The 20,217-nt window shown below is 26.1% G+C and overlaps 1 protein-coding gene across 3 annotated transcripts; it reads right to left on the bottom strand.

Moving 5' to 3' along the window:
• Positions 1-8,377: 8,377 nt before the first annotated feature.
• LOC100215103 (protein unc-119 homolog B) lies at positions 8,378-19,970 on the bottom strand. Of its 3 annotated transcripts, none has more exons than XM_065807311.1 (5): positions 19,948-19,970; positions 15,969-16,147; positions 13,975-14,191; positions 13,561-13,733; positions 8,378-9,090 (listed from the first exon to the last, which is right to left on the bottom strand). In XM_065807311.1, exons 2-5 carry the CDS (start codon positions 16,135-16,137, stop codon positions 8,984-8,986), a joined length of 666 nt encoding a protein of 221 aa, XP_065663383.1. In that variant the 5' UTR covers positions 16,138-16,147; positions 19,948-19,970; the 3' UTR covers positions 8,378-8,983. The 3 variants fall into 3 exon arrangements, with proteins under 3 accessions (XP_065663383.1, XP_065663381.1, XP_065663382.1); XM_065807309.1 differs by lacking the exon at positions 19,948-19,970 and adding an exon at positions 16,536-16,760; XM_065807310.1 differs by lacking the exon at positions 19,948-19,970 and adding an exon at positions 16,245-16,425.
• Between the last annotated feature and the right edge of the window lie 247 nt (positions 19,971-20,217).

Here is a 20,217-nt window from a genome sequence, read left to right as displayed (position 1 = left end):
GAAAAAACTTTTTTTTGATTAAAATAAGATTTTTGTCATGGTTTACTCCACTTATGAAATTATTTAAAATTTATCAAACAATAATTTTATTCTAAATATTGGAATAAATAAAAGTAAATAAAAAGTAAATACCCAACCTCTAAGTATTTTTGAATTAACGGATGTTCCGTCAAATATTTATCTAGATTTAAAACATTAAAAACAAGTTTAAATAAATTTCATATCATAGAGCTTTAAGTTAAGTTTTTTTGGGTCTTAAAGAGTCAAGCAAACTCAATTGGTTGGCATAGCTACAAGCTCTAACTTTCAATTATGGAGCAAACTACAAACATTCTATGCACATACTTATATTAAACGAAGATACTTTGCCGGAAATTAAGACGATAGAAGCCGGAGTAGAAATAGTTCTAAAATTGCCTTCCATCCCCTCCCCCTCCTTCCACCCTTTATCAAGATAAAGTTCTTTTTGAGGGGAAGGGGAGGGGAGTTTTAAAATCTTTTATTTTGTTTTATACATTTATTTTATACCTTTGAAATAATCGCAAACGTAAAGACAATGAGTTTAATTTTTTAAACTATTTTTTAACTAAATTTATTATTATCGTTAAATTTCAAATTTCATACAATCTTTAACTATTTTAAAATTATTACCATAAAAGTATTAAACCAACTTGAAGGATTTACGTAATGTATAAGTATTAAACCCCTTGAGGGATTTACGAACTAATGTAGGGGAGACTGGGTTCGTAGGCTAAAATTTTATTTTTTCACTAAGATTTTTTTTGAAAATATCAAGCTGCAGTTTAAAAGAATATGAACTTGGTAAACATGTTTAAGGATCAGACATTACTAATAAATTTATTTATAATCAAAAATGTGCTCCCACCCCCATTCCCAACGAAGAAAAAAATTGTCAATTACGCCCTAGTGTAAGTCGCTTTTACCTACGTTAACGCAGTATATAAAAAAAATATTTTATAATTAGTTTTTTCAAATATAAGCATCTTATTCAGGTGGAACTGTTGATAAGTTTTTTCTCACAAAATTTTTGAATATATATAATTGCTTATATATGGTTAACTAACTAATCCTAACAGATTTCTACTCAAAATACAGCCTACAGACTTCAAAAAATGAAAGTTCTTAAAATCATAAAATATTACGTGTTCGAGTAATCTAAATGATTTAAAATTAAGTTTATTTGTTTTTAAGTGTACAAATTACTATGAGATTATTGTTTGATTTATCACGTGTCAGGTTTTGGCCTTTTTTGAGTTTATAATTACTTTGAACTTGAGAAAGTAAAAAAACTTACGAACCGTGCCAGTGTTTTGTGAAGTATTTTCTACTACCACCACCAAGTCTTACTGAACCTATTTGCATTTATAAAGACAATTTATGTGTTTAACTTTAACAGACAACATCTATTTTTCTTTTATTTGAAATTTTCCAGTAAACACAACATATAATTAAAAAACACAAGAATATACTTCTGTAATAATTTATTGACTTGCGTAAAATTAAGTTTGAGTGTCCTATCTATTCTTAAGGATTACTTAAAGTTACTCATCTTTTGAGTCTATGGTTCTAGTTTTGCAAAAACAATAACCTACTGGTTATTGTTTTTGCACGACTGCGCATCATACTAAGTCCTCAGAATTAAGAAAAATAAGGTCAGCAATTTTTTGCCGACTTTAAACTATTAAAGGTTGGCATCAGCTCTGCAAAAAAATTTCACACAAAGGTTTTACCATAAAAACGAGGTCGGCAATTTTTTGCTGACCTCAAACACTTTTAGGTCGACAGTTAGGTTGACATTGCCGAATACCACCCCTAATTTCGAGGGCTGCATACTGAATGATTTTGATTTAGTAATGGTGACCTCTGGCAGGATGTATATCCTCCGGCAGCTTTATTTTTGCTTTTCGCAATCTTTTTCATATATAGTTAAATTTTTTTTGATTAAAAAGTAATTTAAAAAAAAATGTTTTCCTTTATAAAATACACACAACTGTTAAACAAAATAGCAGTTGCAATAAATGGTATAATAAGGCTTTTAAAACTTACAAACTATCTAAAAAACGAAATCGTTGTCAACAAAAAAGGCAAAATTAATAAGTTGACCTTTGTTTAAATAATAAATGCAATTTATTGTAAATTACCTTTTTTTTTTTTGCTTTATTTTTAGAGTAGTTTTTATTATATTTTCTCTACACTTTAAAAAAGTAGTCAAGTTGAGTGATGACTAACAAAAAAATGATTTAAAATAGAGTTCTTTTTGATAAAAAATGTCTGCCAATCTGCTCTAATGAGTTCCTTTTTGTAAAAACATAATGTTTGTTGTTGTTGTTGTCGTTGTTGTTGTTGTTGCTATTTTAGCCTTAAAATAATTTTTGCTACATGTATATTATAAATCCTAAAATTCTTCAAGCCATTAAAATTATATGCTGATACTCTACAGTCAACATTGGATTAAGGGGAGGGTTAAAAAAATATAAACTTCTCTAAATTTTAACATCGTCAGATTAGTTCCAGATTATTCAGATTAACTCATTGTTCAGAATTTTCCCTTTCTCGTCTAGATTAATAAAACTTTACATACACAAAGAAAATATGCCAATCACACATCAAAATTTGTAACTTTTCAATAGTTGCAAAACAAGTTTTATCAAAAAAAAAATATATATATATATATATATATATATATATATATATATATATATATATATATATATATATATATATATAACATAATAAGATATTTTTATTTTATGTTGCCTTTTTAGTTTAACACTAAAATATAAAGTGTTCATTTATAAAATATTATATGTTATTAATAATACACAAATTAATTTAGTTAATTAGATTATAAAAACATATATTTATCTTTATATTTGTTTATAATCAATATTTTGATCTAAAAAACTCAATATATTTTTAAACTTTATATGTTGTATTTGGAGTTAAATAAAAAACATAAACAATAAAAAAATTATAAAAAGAAAACCTTTAAAACAGCAATGTAAGTTAGATTCCAATTCCAAAAATAAGACTGAAGGTCTTATTTTTGGAATGCGTAACCTTAAAAAAAACGTTTTTATTTTGTTTGTTTTTTTGTATTAATTCATTATAATAAATGTTCACTTTCGGAATGAGGCTCTAATTTTCGGAAATCATGGCTTAAAAAATTTTTTTTTTAATAAAAATTTACTTAAAAAAAAAAAAAGACAGACGCTGAAAACAAGTAAAATTAATATACAAGATAAAGATATTTTTTAAATTTATGAAAAAAGAAAAAACATTTGTAAATAATAATTAAAAAGTATTTATAAACATTTGATTTAAATGTCTTATAAAGTATTCAAACGATATTAACGAAATGGTAAATCTAGTCTACTACCTCCTCCTTTCATCTTACTTGGTCTTAAATAAAAAATAAAATTCTTAAGTAAAAGACATAATATTATTTGTTGACAAAATATAATTCTAAAAAATAAAAATAAAATAATCCCGGGAAAAAAAATTCCGATGAACTTTGTTGAAACTATTATTTTTTTATAGGTAAAGTATTTTTACATGTAAAATTACTAATTAAAAATATGCAACCTCTTGATTTAATGACGTAAAACTTATTGAGGCGAATCGATAAAACTAAAGATCTTAAAAAAATATAAGAAAAAGGCGGAAGTTTGTTTGTTTTCTATAAATGCCTAAAATATTTTTGAGAATTGATAGACAGCTTTTAAAATTTCCCATACTAAAATCAAATAGACTTGATACAAATCCAAGCAATAGTCTGCAGACCAAGTCTTTTTATTTATGTCACGAATGTCGATAATAAAAAAGTCAATAAATTAAACGAAACCTCTTTTAAAAATGTAAAAGCTAAAACTTATTTCGTTTTAACTTTTTCAGAAAACATTTTTTAGCGTTCTCGGTGCGATAGCGTTCTCGGTAGCAAGATCTGCAAATAACACCTCCTTCGTTTTTTTTTTATTACATAAAATATTTCCTTATTCCAAAAAGTAAAAAAAAAATGTCGCCTTAGACTCGTTGAGATTTTAGAAGACTTCCGAAAGGTTTTGTTTTTCAAGATAAGTACCAAAGCATTAGCATGGGCGTTTACAAATTTTAAGTATGTAAATACTAATGTCAAATGACTTGTAAACTTGTAAAAAAAAGATAATTAAAGTAAACCAAACCCTATACAGATCCTTAATCACCCCATTACTTGAACTTGGTCGCCGAAAATTGACGACCAAGTTCTATTTTAAACAATCTATTAATTTTGCGACATATCGACAAAATATCGACAAGTCGACATTTTGTCGTTATGTAGCAAAATTAATACATTATTTTAAAATGTTAAATGCAAGATTAACTTTTAACAAATAGAGTAAACAAGAGTAACAGTAAACGGTTTAGCTTTTTTCAAGAACTAATATTTTTTTACTTTATTATGAATTTTATACTAAATAATAAATATATAAAAATTGAGGAAAAATATTATAATTAAAACTAATTTTAAAAAACTTTTCTCCTGGGGAATTGGGGAAAAGTAAACCAGCATAGTTAAGTTTGATAATTAATTAAGGTAATTAAGGTAAAAATAATGATTAAAGTAAAAATTATCTTATTTGAATTTAAATATATGAAAAAAACTATTTATCAATTAATTGAACTTGAGTTGTTTTATGGTAAGACGTAGGAATATCGACATTTTTTCATGGAAAATAACTAATTGCCAAATTTGTTTATTTTAAGTAAGCACGATTAACAAGCTCTAGAGCTGCAACTACAAGCTTGCATTAATGTCACATGTTGTTTAGAGTTGACAGTGCCTTTTCCTAAATTCTGCGACGTTTTTTGCTTTTTTAGTGTGTCAACATGGAGTCGTTCGAAAACATTTATCAAATTTTTTTCAATTTTTTCTCTAATGTGTAGCAACATTTGTTTGAGTAAGAGTCATTGGAGTTGTTTTTAAAGATTTGTTTTGAAATGATTCAAGTTCGCAAAATGTTGAAGTTTGATTAAAATTATGAAAACTTTACATGGTCACGATTTTCGAAATTAATAAATGTTTAATAAATGAAATGAATAATGAATGAAATTAAAAAATCTCTGCAAGAATTTAAGTTTAGCGTGAGATAGTAAAATAACTTATTTTATTAACTTGTTGCCCTCACGTCCGGGGTAAATGGTCTATTTTTATTCCTAAGTTCCAATTACCACAACTTTTTTGTGTGCAAAACATTAACATTGCAATGGTTTGAATGGTATTTATAGATTTACAGTCAACCTTTGCAAACGGGGAAAAGGGGGCAGTGATGACAGACAATCTTTTATTAGATGCTTGTTATAGTATTAAATGTAAAGTATGCTTTTAGATTTTTTTCATTCCAACTACAAATACTGAAATCCAGTATCGCAATATTTTTTTTTTACATAAATCAAATCGTAAAAAATTTGCCTTAAAAATGTAAAAAAAAAAAAAAAAAACCTAGTAAGAAATTAATAATCCTTATTTTTTTTTAAATAATCATAAAATTATTGGTAAATATGTAGAAATATTTGGAAATTCCATTTAGATTATTTCTAAATGTCATATTTGTATTTCCAATATATCCAGATATTTCACGTTCGCAAATAACTTTTTGGCTTTAAAGCGCCTACCTAAAAGGTATAAAAAATTATTCAAGTGCATTATAAAATAAACATTTGTCAGTTTTGTATGCGAGTTGATTACAAATGACCGAAAAAGTCAATATCCCATCAATCGGCCCTTCGTTTTAATCTTTTTGTTAAATTCAGGTCCACTGCGCAGTGCACAGTGAATATACTATATTTAAAATTTATTTAAAAAAAATAATTAGATAAATTTAATTTACTTGCGTAACAAAAAGCTAGTAGGCCGACTGGGTAGCGTGATATATTCCGGTACAAAGGGTTTTCGGTGATATATTGATATATTCCGGCGCATTTTTTTAAATACATAGCGTGATATATTCCGGTGCAACTTCGAATTTCACTGCGATTTGAGTTCGAACCGCAGTGAATTTAATTCGTATTTATTTTTTTATTATCAAAATAAATTTATTATAATAGATGCAGTATTTTTTTAATAACGAAATAAATTAATTAATTACTTAGGGCCAGTGCTTGGAGGGGTGGGATGTGTGTGCATAAGGGAACACTATAAACGCTTTTCACATTCTTCTATGTTGGCAAACTAGGATTTTTAGTCAGAAAATTACCTTTTTTTATTGATTAGCTTTCTGTTCTGGACAACGATAACATTTCATTTCTTTTTCTTTTTTTTTAGTTGAATTTTGTATCTTTTTTTATTTGTTATGATTCAAATGCTACTAAAATGTTTTAAAACGGAAAAAAAAAACGGTTCTCATTTAAATATTGATTTTTATTTAAATATTAGAATATTTTGTAGCACCTTAAGATACTACAAGAAAATCTAATATTCTTATCACAGATCACCGTTGAGGAGCATTTAACCAGAAAATTCACGCTTCTTTCCTTACAAATATCGTTTATTGGGCTAGAGCCGACATCAAACCTGTTGGTTCTGAGCCAAAACTATAGCTACTGCACCCCTTTACATACATTTATACATGTATTTATTTAGATGCCTCTCAGCATATATATATATATATATATATATATATATATATATATATATATATATATATATATATATATATATATATATATATATATATATATATATATATATATATATATGTCTCTTAGTCAAAACTATAACCACTGAGCCATTTATATATATATATATATATATATATATATATATATATATATATATATATATATATATATATATATATATATATATATATACATATATCTTGACTTATAGTCATCTAAAGCAATTCACCAATCCAGATTGGTGAAACTATTATAAGAAAAAACTTAACTCAGCACATGGTAATCAAAAAGAAACATGGAATACTGCCAAATAAATACTTCATTTGAATAATCCTAAAACTAATAACACAAAGAAGCAAAACGTAACACAATAAGTCAATATTTTGCAAGCAAACTTGAAAGTATAAAAAAAAAATATCCGAGAAAGACTTGCTACAATCCCAAAATCTGATTTTATTATGGAGCGATCTCCCCCTATTTTTGCAACATTTGTTACAGTCACTTTCACTGATGTTTCGCATGTATTCTAACAAACATTCTTAAATTTTCCCTAACTCATTCGAGGTTTCACAAATTACACCGATTCCCAAAAAATCAGGACAAACATTATTTAAACTCACTAACCTGCGCCCATATCAAATCTCAATACAATATCCAAAATTCTTGAAAAGCTTGATTTATCTCGGCTTCTTTTCATCTAACTTCAACTGTAAACTTCAATCCTTTTTTATCTGGTTTTAGGTCTGAGCACTCAACAGAAACAGCACTTCTAAAGATATGCAATGACATCCGGTTAAACATTTAACCACCATTTTCCTCTCTCTGGACATATCTGCATCATTTGATACAATCGATTACAACCTGCAAATTGCTCGTGTAAAAGATGAATTTGGTGTCACAGATATTGCACTAAAATGGCTGACATCATACTTGCACTCTCAACAATCCTTTGTTTCTATAAGCTTAACAAAATCTAGACTGTTAACGAGTTCAACAGGAGTACCACAAGGTAGTGTATTTGGCCCATTTTTTATTTTCGATGTTTATTTTACCCGTATATTGTATTATAGCTAAATGTGGCATAAATCATCATCAATATGCAGATGATACCCGATTATATACCCAAATCTCCTGCATATTTATCCGAACTTCTAGAAACCCAAATTACAAAACAAAACCTAAGATCATCAGACAGTTGCTAACTTACTCGTCGCCTATCAAAAACCTCCCTAGGATCAAAATCTTTCTCCATGAATGCACCTCGAATATGGAATGACCTGTCTACTTGTCTGTTAACACACGTAGCTCAACCACTTAAGAAACATTCAAAAATACTGAAATATGTACTTTTTGTAGACGCTTTCAAGAACTTATAGTAAACTTTCTCAGTGCTTCTGAATTACTTCATCAATATTGTGATTGTCGTAAATGATGGCACTTGAATCTCTCTAATTATATATAGATATATATATATAGATATATATATATATATATATATATATATATATATATATATATATATATATATATAGATATATATATATATATATATATATATATATATATATATTATAATTTAATACGACTGAGGTACAAATATTGAGAGTTGAGGGGTGCAAGGACTTTTGATGGACTTTTTTTAATAATTGAAAGTACAATACTGCTCTAAAGCGGAAACTGTGTTTTTATAAGAAAAGCGTTTATAAAATAAAATCTTTATTATTTATTTATAAATTAAAGGTTGCAATAGTGCTATATACATTTTTTCCAAAATACAAACAACAGGTAAATAACTTGCAGAACAATTATTTTGCAAAATAATTAATCATAGATAAACAATATAAATAAACAACAAAAAATAGCGTGAAGCTCAACTTCTTTTAAAAATTATGGACGTTTTTAGTAATCAGTATTTTTTAAATAAATATTTCTGTTGATTGTAATATTTTCAAAGATTATAAAAGTATAAAATTTATTAAAACAACAATCTTTTTAACCTAAAATTTATGAGACAAGATCTAAAAACTTTCAGAAAAAAAAATAGGTTTTTCTTTTTATTACAGATTTAATTTAAACATCTCAGGTGTGAAATGACTATATATTGAGCAATTTAATTTGCCACAAAACTTGTAAACCATTCGTTAAAAAAAGTTAACAGAAAGACAGCACAAAACTTTTGAAGATCATTGGATACCAGAATCATTGGGTAATAGTAGCATTTGACGGTGATTAGATCATTCAATGCATACAAAATCTATCAATAAAATCTAGTACTAAAAAATATTAAAAAACCAAGAAGCTGAAATCACCCATCGTATGCATAATCAGCTTTATTGTGCATCACAAGCCGGTTGTTGACAAAGTAAAAGCTATCAGAACGCGTTTCATAAGGTGAACTTACTATTTCGTCAACTAGATGAATTAAAAATTTACATTAAACATTATACATTATTATATTATAATAGTACAATATATTATACATTGCTTTTATAAAACTACATATATATTGTATATAATATTATTTATTATACATAATATTATATATTTTATACATATTATTATAATTATATATTGTCTTGGCCTTCTTTATTATGTAATATAATAAAGAGGGTCAAGAAAATTCTAATATAAAATCCCCAATTTAACTAAAGGTATGGTAGGAGGAGGTCATAAACCGGGTAGAAGGAACTCGTAAAACTTAAATGGTAATTCTCCTAATATATATTACAATAAAAAGACTCAGTTCTGATCTGAAAAACACTTTAAAGTTATTAAGAACTTTTTAAACATAAAGAAAGCTTAGTACTTCTTTTTGACAAAAAAAAATTTTTTTTTTAAATTTGAGCAAGAAATTTGACACGGGAACAAAATAATTGTAATAGGATTTTTTCCATTGACTTAGAAAACATTGGATCATCTAGATCTATTTCTAAACTTTTGAGAACCTGGCAATTAGTTGAGTAAAGCCAACTAATTGCCAGGTTCTCAAAAGTTATAAGGAATCATTATCTATCAATTGCAAGTTCTGAAAAAAGAAAGATATTTAAGAGTGAAAAGTTGGTTTCAGACATTCATTGTTCATAATTGCAGAATCCTGTGGACTGAATAATAAAAGATACAAAATAACGGGTGACAACTAAAAAACGAGACTGGATTTAAAGATACATATCTCTTTAAAGAAGTAAGCTAAAACAAAAGGAAAAATGTTCTAGAAAGTATTTTTATTCTAGTTTTTAAATATATAATCAGTTGTTCTCAATTAAACCATTTTTTCTGACTTTATCAACTAGGCCTGGTATAGACTGAGCTAGGCTCCGTATGAGCTCAATATCAATTTTATTTAGGCAATACTTGATTCTAGAACGTAATTTTTTAAGATTTTCTGCATGCCAATTATTCTTGTAGACAAGGCCTTTCAAAATACTCCAAAAATTTTCGATAGGACGACATTCTGGCAAATTTGCAGGGTTATCCACTTTCTCAACATAATGCACGTTTTCCTTGTTTAGGTACATGATTGCTGTTTTTGCATAGTGAGATGATGCTAAATCTGGCCAAAATACATATGCACCATCTGAATGATACTTATTGATGAATGGAATAAGTCTCTTCTTAATACATTTGTTTAAATAGATTTTTTGATTTACAGCCAGTCCACTTGGTACAAAATAAGGTTGAGAAATTCCATTTTCAGAAAAAGCAATCCATAGAAGTAATTTCTTTTGAAACTTTTGTTTTGTTTGGTATTTAACTGTAGATGGAGTAGATTTTACATCACTAGTATAAAATATATCATTTCCATTGATACTGGAGTGATTTAACGTGAAAAAAGACTCATCGTCAATGATTGGTTTACGATTTATGAATTTCTGACACAATCGACTGCACTTAGTTCTAGCTGCTGCTTTTTTCTGGTCAGAGCATTTTGGAATTGTCATTTTTTTCTTGATTTAATATTTGTTCTTTTTTTTAATGTTTTACTAATGTGTTGCTGAATACAGTTGAACTTTTTAGCTGCCTGTTGTTGAGAAACTCCATCTTTATGGTCAAACATGAGTTTGAGCCTTTCAATATTTATCCTAGTCATTTTTTTAGCTTTTACTCCGCTTCCTTGAACTCTTTGGTACCCAGATTCACTTTCAGCATGTTTAATTATCTTGTAGATAGTACTTTTAGGTATATTCTCAACTTTAAAGTGGTCATAAGTGAACTTTATACCAGCATTTTTGTAATTTAAATAAAATTCATACACATGTTTTCTAATCTCTTCTTGTTTTGAATTTATTTTTTTATTCATTTTTCTATAAAAAATAAAAACATAAAATATTTAAAAACTAGAATAAAAATACCTTTTAAAACAGTTTCCTATTTTTAAAATCTTATTCCTTTAAAGAGATATGTGTCTTTAAATCCAGTCTCATTTTTTAGTTGTCAACCGTTACCTTGTGCTTTTGTCCAAAAAGTCAAGGACTTTTACAGAAATCATTCTTATTGAAAGATAAAATATTTAAATCTTACAGAAAAGTAGCATATTTTGCTCGAGTTTTGATACTATGTATTAAAACTTGAGCAAAAAACTGGTACAAAATTATTCTAACCAAGTTCAATGGCTAGCTAACTACTGTTGACAAAATTTTATGTTAAACTAGACTTTGGGCAAATACCTTTTACAAATATTATATTGGTAAGTGTGTAGCTATCGTTGATAAATATAAACATAAAAGGCTAGATAAGTTTGACAGAAAAAGCATGATTTGGCTAGCAACTTGTAGCTGCAGCAAGACATGTAACCCATTTGTATTTTAAAAGATAATGAAAGCCAATCTCTACAACAAGGAAGTGTCTGAAATCATTTGCCATTTATACAACCTCCTGTAAGATTCTGGCCTGATTTAGCCAACTGTCACTAAGATAAAACCAGCTATAAATCACTACTGAGAAAAAGGTGTTAAAATCTCATCTTAAGACCACAATCCACTAAATCACAGATACATCCTTAAAAAACAACTTTGAGCTGTTTATAGGTATAAATTAAATAACGCACAAGACAATGCCAACATAAAGTCTGATCTGCTCAAAAAGTGATAAAATTTTTGATAGCATTTTGCAAAACAAAGAGGCGTTATAACAAAATTTGTACGCTTACTCAAAAAAAAAAAAAATTAATTATATAAAAATATAACTAAGCAATTATCTATATATTATACAATGTTAAATTTATTTAAAAAATAGATGTAAGAAATTGTTTTGCTCTTATATATTGTGATTTTTATTGATCTTATAGTAATATTTTAATTTTTGATTCAATTAAGGACTCTGTGAGGGAAAACTTGTGATCTCTTTTGCTTTGTTTTTTAATTAAATAGTGTTGCATATTTTATGGACGATCCCTAAAAATAAGTTTAATAAATATTTATATATATACTTTTTAAAATTTAAAGCTATTAATGAGTCCATTTTTTAATTACTTTTTTTTTTTTTAGTTATTTAAAATATTTTTATGCTTTATGGAAACCTGTCTAAACTACACTAGTGTGAAACCATAAAAAATATCATTATGCTTTATGGAAACCTGTCTAACTACACTAGTGTGAAACCATAAAAACTTTAAAAAAGTATAAAGTAACAAAAAAAGAAACATACCAATTTACACATCATACATTTTAAGTTATAAACTGCTTTGCATCTTTACAAAGCAATATTTAATTTGCGGTAATCAACATTTTATCATTTTTTTTTCCTAAGGAAACTCTAAAATAGACTTAACCAAATCATTTAGTAGTCCAAAAATTTATAATGCTGGATAAAACAAATTTTTATTATCATATACTACATTCAAAATATTTTTCTTTCTTACAAATATGCAAATAAATACACAGAAAAAATCTGAAAATTTCACTGAATAAGGAATGTTATAAACTCTAGCACAACAATTTACCAAATTGTCGATCTGATTTTAACATAAAGTGAGCAGATTGCTATTTTTGATAATAAAATCCTAAAACCAGTTATCAAAATAGTTTTATTTTTATTTATTTTTTTAAATTTTTTATCAACAGTTAGTCAAAACCTATTCTAGTTTGTTGATCATATTTTTATCAAGCAACTTGCTGCAACCCCCTTTTTTTTTTACGAGGTTTAATTTGGAAAAAAAAGTTTGCAGAGATAAATAGTTCCAAATGCTTTTACATTGGCCATTGCTAATTATTTTATACTTAAAAATTTATTTTTAAGTTTAAAATAATTAGCTTAAAATAATTACCCTTTAAAGATGCATTTAACCCTAATGCTCAATTCTAATTCTATTAGCTCCATTTGTAAATTTAGAGGCGCTGATTTCAGCTCTACATTATAGCTATTTTAAACATTTCCTCATACATTCTATTATAAAAATTTGTACTATTCTTATTACAGTACTATGTCACAAGAACACAAAAAATTGATTTACACAAAGTTATTCAAGGATTGGCAGAACTTTCATTTTTTAAAGTCTGTAAAGTCAATGAGATTTAGTAAATCAAAAAAAAATTATAAATCACTTGAACATATTTTGCATCTAATTAATTTTTTGTGGAAAGGGGTCAATCATCACTGTGCTGCAAAACCAAATTTACTGTAACCAACACTTATTATACATTGAATTTAATATTCACAAAGATCTCTATTCAGTTTTACTAACTATTTTAATAATGCTGTAAATAAGTCCAAATTTTATTTTTACATTTCGACTTTTTATTACATTTTTTAAAATTGAAGTTATATTAAATTGAAGTTATATTATGTAAAAAAGTTTGAGTTCTATAACACTTCATATATAATATGGAAAATAAAAAAAAATTGAATTTGCACAAAGTATGAAATTTCATATAAAAATTTGCTTACTTTCTGATTGTGTTAGACTTGGAAACTCATATATGTGTTCACATGTGTTCTTGCTATTTGGCATACAAAACCCAAATGTAAAGTCAAAACTTTTAAGCAATCGATCTCTAAAAAAATGCCTCTCAATCATACGAAAATTTTCTAGAGGTTTTGGACCAACAGTAAACTCAATTCTAAAAAAAAAAGAAAAGTTTACAAGAAATTCACAAAGACAAATAATTTCTTTGTTGAACTAAAGAAAAACACAAATTTTAAGATTTAGTACCCGTGGTTCCACACTTGTTGTTTGGACAAGTTTCCATTATGCCATTTACTTATTTAAATATGACAATATGGAATATAAGTGATATGGAACATAGTTGATATATATTGGGCAATGATACAAAATCAAGTTTAAAACATCATTTAACTTACGTTGCTCCAACAGATTTAAGCTTCAAAAAGTCTTCTGAAAAACGATACCGAACAAATCTTCCAGAATCATCATCACTTTCATCATAATCCAAGCCATCATCATTCTCATCATCTGGTTTTGATATTTCAAAAAGAACTTCTCCTGTTTCAATATCCCGAATTTTAAAGCGAGTAAAGTTAATTTTAAACTCATTATTGCGTCCATCAATAAGATAATCTAGAATATATAAAATAAAAAATTTATAGTCAAAATTGAAAAAAATAAACTAAATATGAATCAGTCATAACTAAATGGATTTTGTTTTGGTTTTGACAAAAAAGTAATTACTATATACTATTAAAACTATTAATTTGCTACTACTATTATTATTAATTTGGATGAGTCATAAAAATCATTGGCTTCATGTTTTTTAATTCAATAAAAAAAAATAAAAGCTTATTATTGATTTCTTTTGTTTTTGTAGAAATTGTGGAAAATCAACATCTAAAAACAAATTTAACTAACTTACTGAGTAAGATAAACAGTAAGTACTTAACAGTAAGATGAAAGTAGTACATTTTTAAAAACTTTTTTAACTTAATTTTTTAGATTTCAAATCTACTTTTTAGTTTTATTTTTAATACAAGAACTGTCAATCAAATCATATTTATGTAAAAAAAATCTTAGTATCTTTATACTTTATTTTTTATTTACTACATTTATATTTAATATTTTAAAAACTAATTTAATATCATTAAATATTTTTTTATAATTATTTCAACAACAAAATTTGCAAAACTGTGACTTTCTAAGCAAAAACTCAAGCAGTTTAAAATTTAAGTTAAAAGATACCAAATTTAAAATATTTTTAAATGTTATGAACTATGACCATACTCTTGACTTTATTTGGTTTCCATTTGTGCCATTTCATTTACAAAACTGTTGTACCAATTCCTTTACAGAATATAAATTTTATTGTATATGTTTTTGTACCAAAATTTTTATATTGTTAATGAATATAATAGTGACTGAATATTACTTCATAATGACTACAGATATTTTTTTTCTTTATACTACATATCTTGAAACACTTTCATATTTTTGGACATTGTTATTAATGGAAATTAAAACTTTACATTTACATTAAAAATTTACATTTGAGGATGCACTTAATGCTGAAGAATTTGAATATATCTTTCATTTGCTTATTATAAGAGAGATACAAATTACTGAGAGTGTGGCGCAATTTTTGCGCTAAAAGCGAAAATTATAACCCACTTTGTAAAACATCTATATACTCTACACAAAAATCCTGTTTTGCTTTTTTTTTTTATAACTTTTTTCTTGCTATATATCAAAAATGCTCTTTAAAATTTAATAAATTATCTATTAATACCAGTAAAGAAAACTTGATGTGGGCCTCACATGTGATGATGATTTAAGGAATGACGTAAATGTGGGCCATGTGTGGCTATAGTATATATAGTACTTAGTTAGTAGCTACATAAGGACCACATACAATTCTATAGAAAACTACATACCTTTTTCTTCTTTAATATTCAATAGAATCAATTTTTAAATAAAGCAACAAAAGCAGAATTTTTATCAAGTATAAAAGTATAAGATTATATGTAAAAAAGTAAGTTATAAAAAAAAGCTATTTTTAAAAATATTTAATTATGCATTTGTTGTAATATTTCTAACAATATAAGAACAATATAAATCAAAACAATGTTGCAATATTAAAAGACTGTTTTGAAAACAAGTAGGGCCCACATGTTCATACTTTTAAAAAAATATATCATGCTTTTCACAAGGAGCAAATATACCCCAAAATGTTATACAATTGAAAAAATATTGGAATGAGTTTAACTATATACTAATTGTATTACAACTAGAATAGAAGTTTAACTTTTTTATTTTAGAGGTTTTTTTTGCAACTTGTAATACTCATTAATTAAAAAATAATTAAAAAAAAAAAAAATGGTTTATTTAATTTTTAAATTTAACTTACTTTCAGTAGCTCTATTCAAATGGGATACGTCTTCAGGCACAATTATAGATTTCTTCCTAAGCAGCTGTTCTTCAGTCATATCAGATTTTGTCGATTTAGCAGCTTGTCTCTTTAGGAATCCGCCACCTTTTTTCTTGTGTTGGGAAATAGTATCTGTAGACGATGGCATTATAGTCTTACTTAAAATAAAAAATAAATAAAGAAGATCATTTTTTTATCCTATAATTTGTTAATGATTAGTAACTACTACAAGATTCTTAGAATATGTAAACTAACTTGTAGCAAAATAACGTTTTTCAATTTTCCGCTCTGATCGTTTTTTGGGAAATCAGAAAAGCCAAAACAATTTACTCGACTTCGAGTAAAAAAAAATTATAAATGAAATTTAGTTTAATGACATCAGCAGTGAGAAAAAAAAATTTATGAATTAATATTGTCCAGTATATAAATAATATTTTTTCTAAAAGAAAGTATATATATTTACATATACATTTTATATTCGACAGAAAAAAATTAAAGATAAATAGGAAAGCAAACGCATAAAACTTCTAAAAAACAATAACTTACAAGTATCAAACTAAAAACGCTCTCCACCGATATGCTTGATTGCATTCACTTTCCAAGTATTATTTTGTTTTGGTTAAATTATTCAACTTGGTAAAATTTTAAAATGTATGTGATGAGTGATTGCCGGGTAATAAATTTTTCTTGGTTCAATAAGTTTTACTTAAAATTCAAAGTGTCTTTCAATGAAGTGTTTAAAGTTCCAATAAAAAATTTGTTAACGTTTAAAATTAAGTTTTTTTAATCTTGACGGGTTTATTTTTAGATACTTTATAAAACTCTTTTTTTAATGAATTAATTATCGCGAACTTAATCAATTATTTACTTTATTAAGTAGCGACTAATAAATGTCTCATCTTGAAATTTAGAAAAAAACTTATTTTTGTAGTATTGTTTTAATGTTATTAAATAATAATAAAACGAAAAATAATAATAATATTTTATTATTATTATTGCTTTAAAATATAAGGAAATCAAAATTGCACAGTAAGACGCGCACTGACAACTTCTCAATTTCTCACGGAGTTGCAGCTAGGCGGTGACGTCCATCTCTTTTTCGTTTTATATAAATCAATTAGCTATTGCCAATTTTTTTAATCTAACATTTTATATAGTATTTGCTAAATACATTGTATGTAACGAACGCCGCTGTCACGATAGTCATCTCTACTTAGCTCATTAAAAAAACTTGTTTTAAGTTAACAGCACTCTGGGTCTATACAGAGAAGAAATAGTTTACCCCAAAGATACTTTCTAAATTATTAGGTTTTCTTATAGAATAGTTTAAGAAAATTGTTTTGACACTAATTTTGTAATAAAAGTTTTTAGAAAACATTAACCTATGCAACTATTGTTTCATAATACTGATGAAAGTTTTAATTAATTATCAATTAATCATTTTAAATAGTTATTACTAATAAATAATTTAGCAATGTTAAATTAATGTTTAAACAAAAACATCACTGTTTATGATTATTTATGTACATCACTGTCATTATTTTATAACTTTTTCCTAAGAGATAAGTACACAAAGTAAAAAGAAGTCTGGTAATGAAAATCAGTAATTTGCAAAAAAAAACGACAATTTCCGATGAAAACCGACGAAAGAAAAATAAAAAAAAAAAGCGAAAGAGAATAAATTATTAAGAAACATTCAAACTTTGAAAACTTTTTTTAATTTTTATCTAGAAAACGTTCAGGTTTAAATAGAAACGAGGAGAATAGATTTGTCACATAACAAATTTAATTCAAGAAGTGGAAAAAAGGTGGTACTAATAATTTAGAATGGTCAAATATAGTATAAATTAAAAAAAAGGAAGCGGTTGAAGAAAAAATTGCAAAAAGTTTAAATGTAAATAGATCTGATTACCGCAATTCTTAATGATGTCTATAGGGAATCTATCGGGTGGAAGAAAGCAGAAATGAAACCAGTTGTTGTACTCTATTTTAACCACTAAACTTTATCGCCGCCTGCAGAGGTTATTTGAAACAATTTCAATATCTACTCTTTTTTATCGATGGGTTTATCTAATGGTAATATCTAATTTTTGCATCGATGGGTTCTCTAGAGATTAGAAATATGTAGTTTAATTACACACCACAAAAACTCAATATTAGAAAATATAAAGTTTTGTGCAAGCTAAACTGCCAACCAAACTAAAATGCAAACCAAACTAAAAAAAAGCCAACATAAATATTTTAAAAATGTTTGTTTAATAGAGTCCTAAAACAGTTGAAACCAATATTATTGGAAAAATATTTTGCAACGATTCGCTGAAGTAGTGTTTTGCAACGCTTTGCTTGAAGTAAGTTTTTTTGCAATTAAAGGATTATAAATTTTGAGTTTATTTAGGATATATTAAACTACCAGCAAAATTTAATTCGTTGTTGTAACAACATTTAACAACATGGCTTAAAAACACATGTATCCTTATATTTATAAATTAATTATTGAGCTTGTTTTACAAGGTTATTCTTTCAAGTAAAACAACAACAAATAGACAAAAGTAAGTTGTTAAAGTCTGTCGTAAAACATGTCGGGAAGTTTGCCGTAAATTTTCTGCTATTTTTTTTATAATTAATTTTTTTTTAAAGTTCATCTCTATTAATTTTGAAATTCAAAAAATATATATTATTTTTCAAAAATTGATTTTTTTTTAAATTCAACATTGTCATGCTCATAAATGTTTTATTAAAAAAGAAAGAAAGAAGTATGTAAAAATGTGTATTTTTTTTTCAAGTAGATGAAGTCCGTAAGAACGCCATAACAACGCATTTTTTAACAAGAAAATTTCAACTTGTTGAAGCTTTTAAAAATCATAACAACAACATCTACTATAGCATCTTATGTATTTTATGCTTTATGTTAATTTTAAAAGTTATGAACTACAAACAATGTAAACTTTGCCTCAGATTTAATATGTTACGCGCTTCCTTCTAACGCGCTTGTTTCTATCAATTATATATTGGAGATAAAGGCAGCTCTTCTTATAATGATGCTGTTACAAGTAACCCATACCCATATTTTGAAATAAACGGTCTTCACTATGTAAGACAGTACCAAAAGGAGAACTGGTAAGTGTGCGCGAAGCGTTAAAATAGCAATTAAAATTCAGTTTTTTTCTGATGGAGAAATTATCAAAAAACAAACCGAGAAAGTATTTAATAAATAATTTTTAAAACCATAAAAATGCTTTAAAATTGTTTTTGTGGGGATACCCGAAAAAAATAATAACTTGCAATGAAAAAGGCTGTTTTTGCAGCTTTTTTTACAAAATTTTTTTTTGCTCGTTGAAATGAAACAATATGTTATTATTTATCTATCTATATATCTATATATCTATCTATATATATATATATATATATATATATATATATATATATATATATATATATATATATATATATATATATATATATATATATATATATATATATATATATATATATATACAGTTTATTTATTTGATTCAGGCAACAAGTACAGTACAAGGTCCATAGTTAAGATAAAAAAAAATAATTAATTAAAAGTTTTGTTTAATCTATACACATCTGCATTGCTGCTGGCACATGTAACTAACTGATTTATAAGGCTAAGTGTGTAGTTACGCAATAGAGTATCTAGATTAGGCAAGCCTAGTACCATAAACATATTTGCAGCGCTTGAGTGCTTATCATATCCAAAAAACATTTTAGCACATTTCTTGTAACAAGAGTCTAGCTTTAACATAATTATTATAATGAAAAAAGCAAACTTTTAAAGTAACTTTTTAAAAAAAGTAATTTTAGTTTTGCTAAAAATCTGGGTGAGGTATTAGGTTGCTTGAGATTCATCCCTCTCATGAATCCGCAAATTTTCAGTACAAATGTACTTATTGTTTTAAATCAGAAATCAGTGAATATTGACAAAACTTACCCACAAGAGTAAATAACGTTAAATTTCTGTGAACTACAGCCTTCGGTAAATAAATAGACTTTATCGGGTTGCGTAAAATGTCGGGACGCACAATAGTTTCCTTAAGAATGTAGTTTTATGGAACTAATAAGATGTAGTATTTCTTAAATTTTTTCTCTCATGTCTTCTACGTTTTATCTATGTAAAATCTCTATAAAGGACATTTTTAGACGTTCTACTGATATTGACGTAGACGTAGCAGGAGCATTATTATTAGTAACACAAACAACT

This window comes from Hydra vulgaris, chromosome 10, assembly GCF_038396675.1.
Source record: "Hydra vulgaris chromosome 10, alternate assembly HydraT2T_AEP".
NCBI classification, from domain to species: domain Eukaryota; kingdom Metazoa; phylum Cnidaria; class Hydrozoa; order Anthoathecata; family Hydridae; genus Hydra; species Hydra vulgaris.
This window is presented reverse-complemented; position numbering and strand designations above follow the sequence as displayed.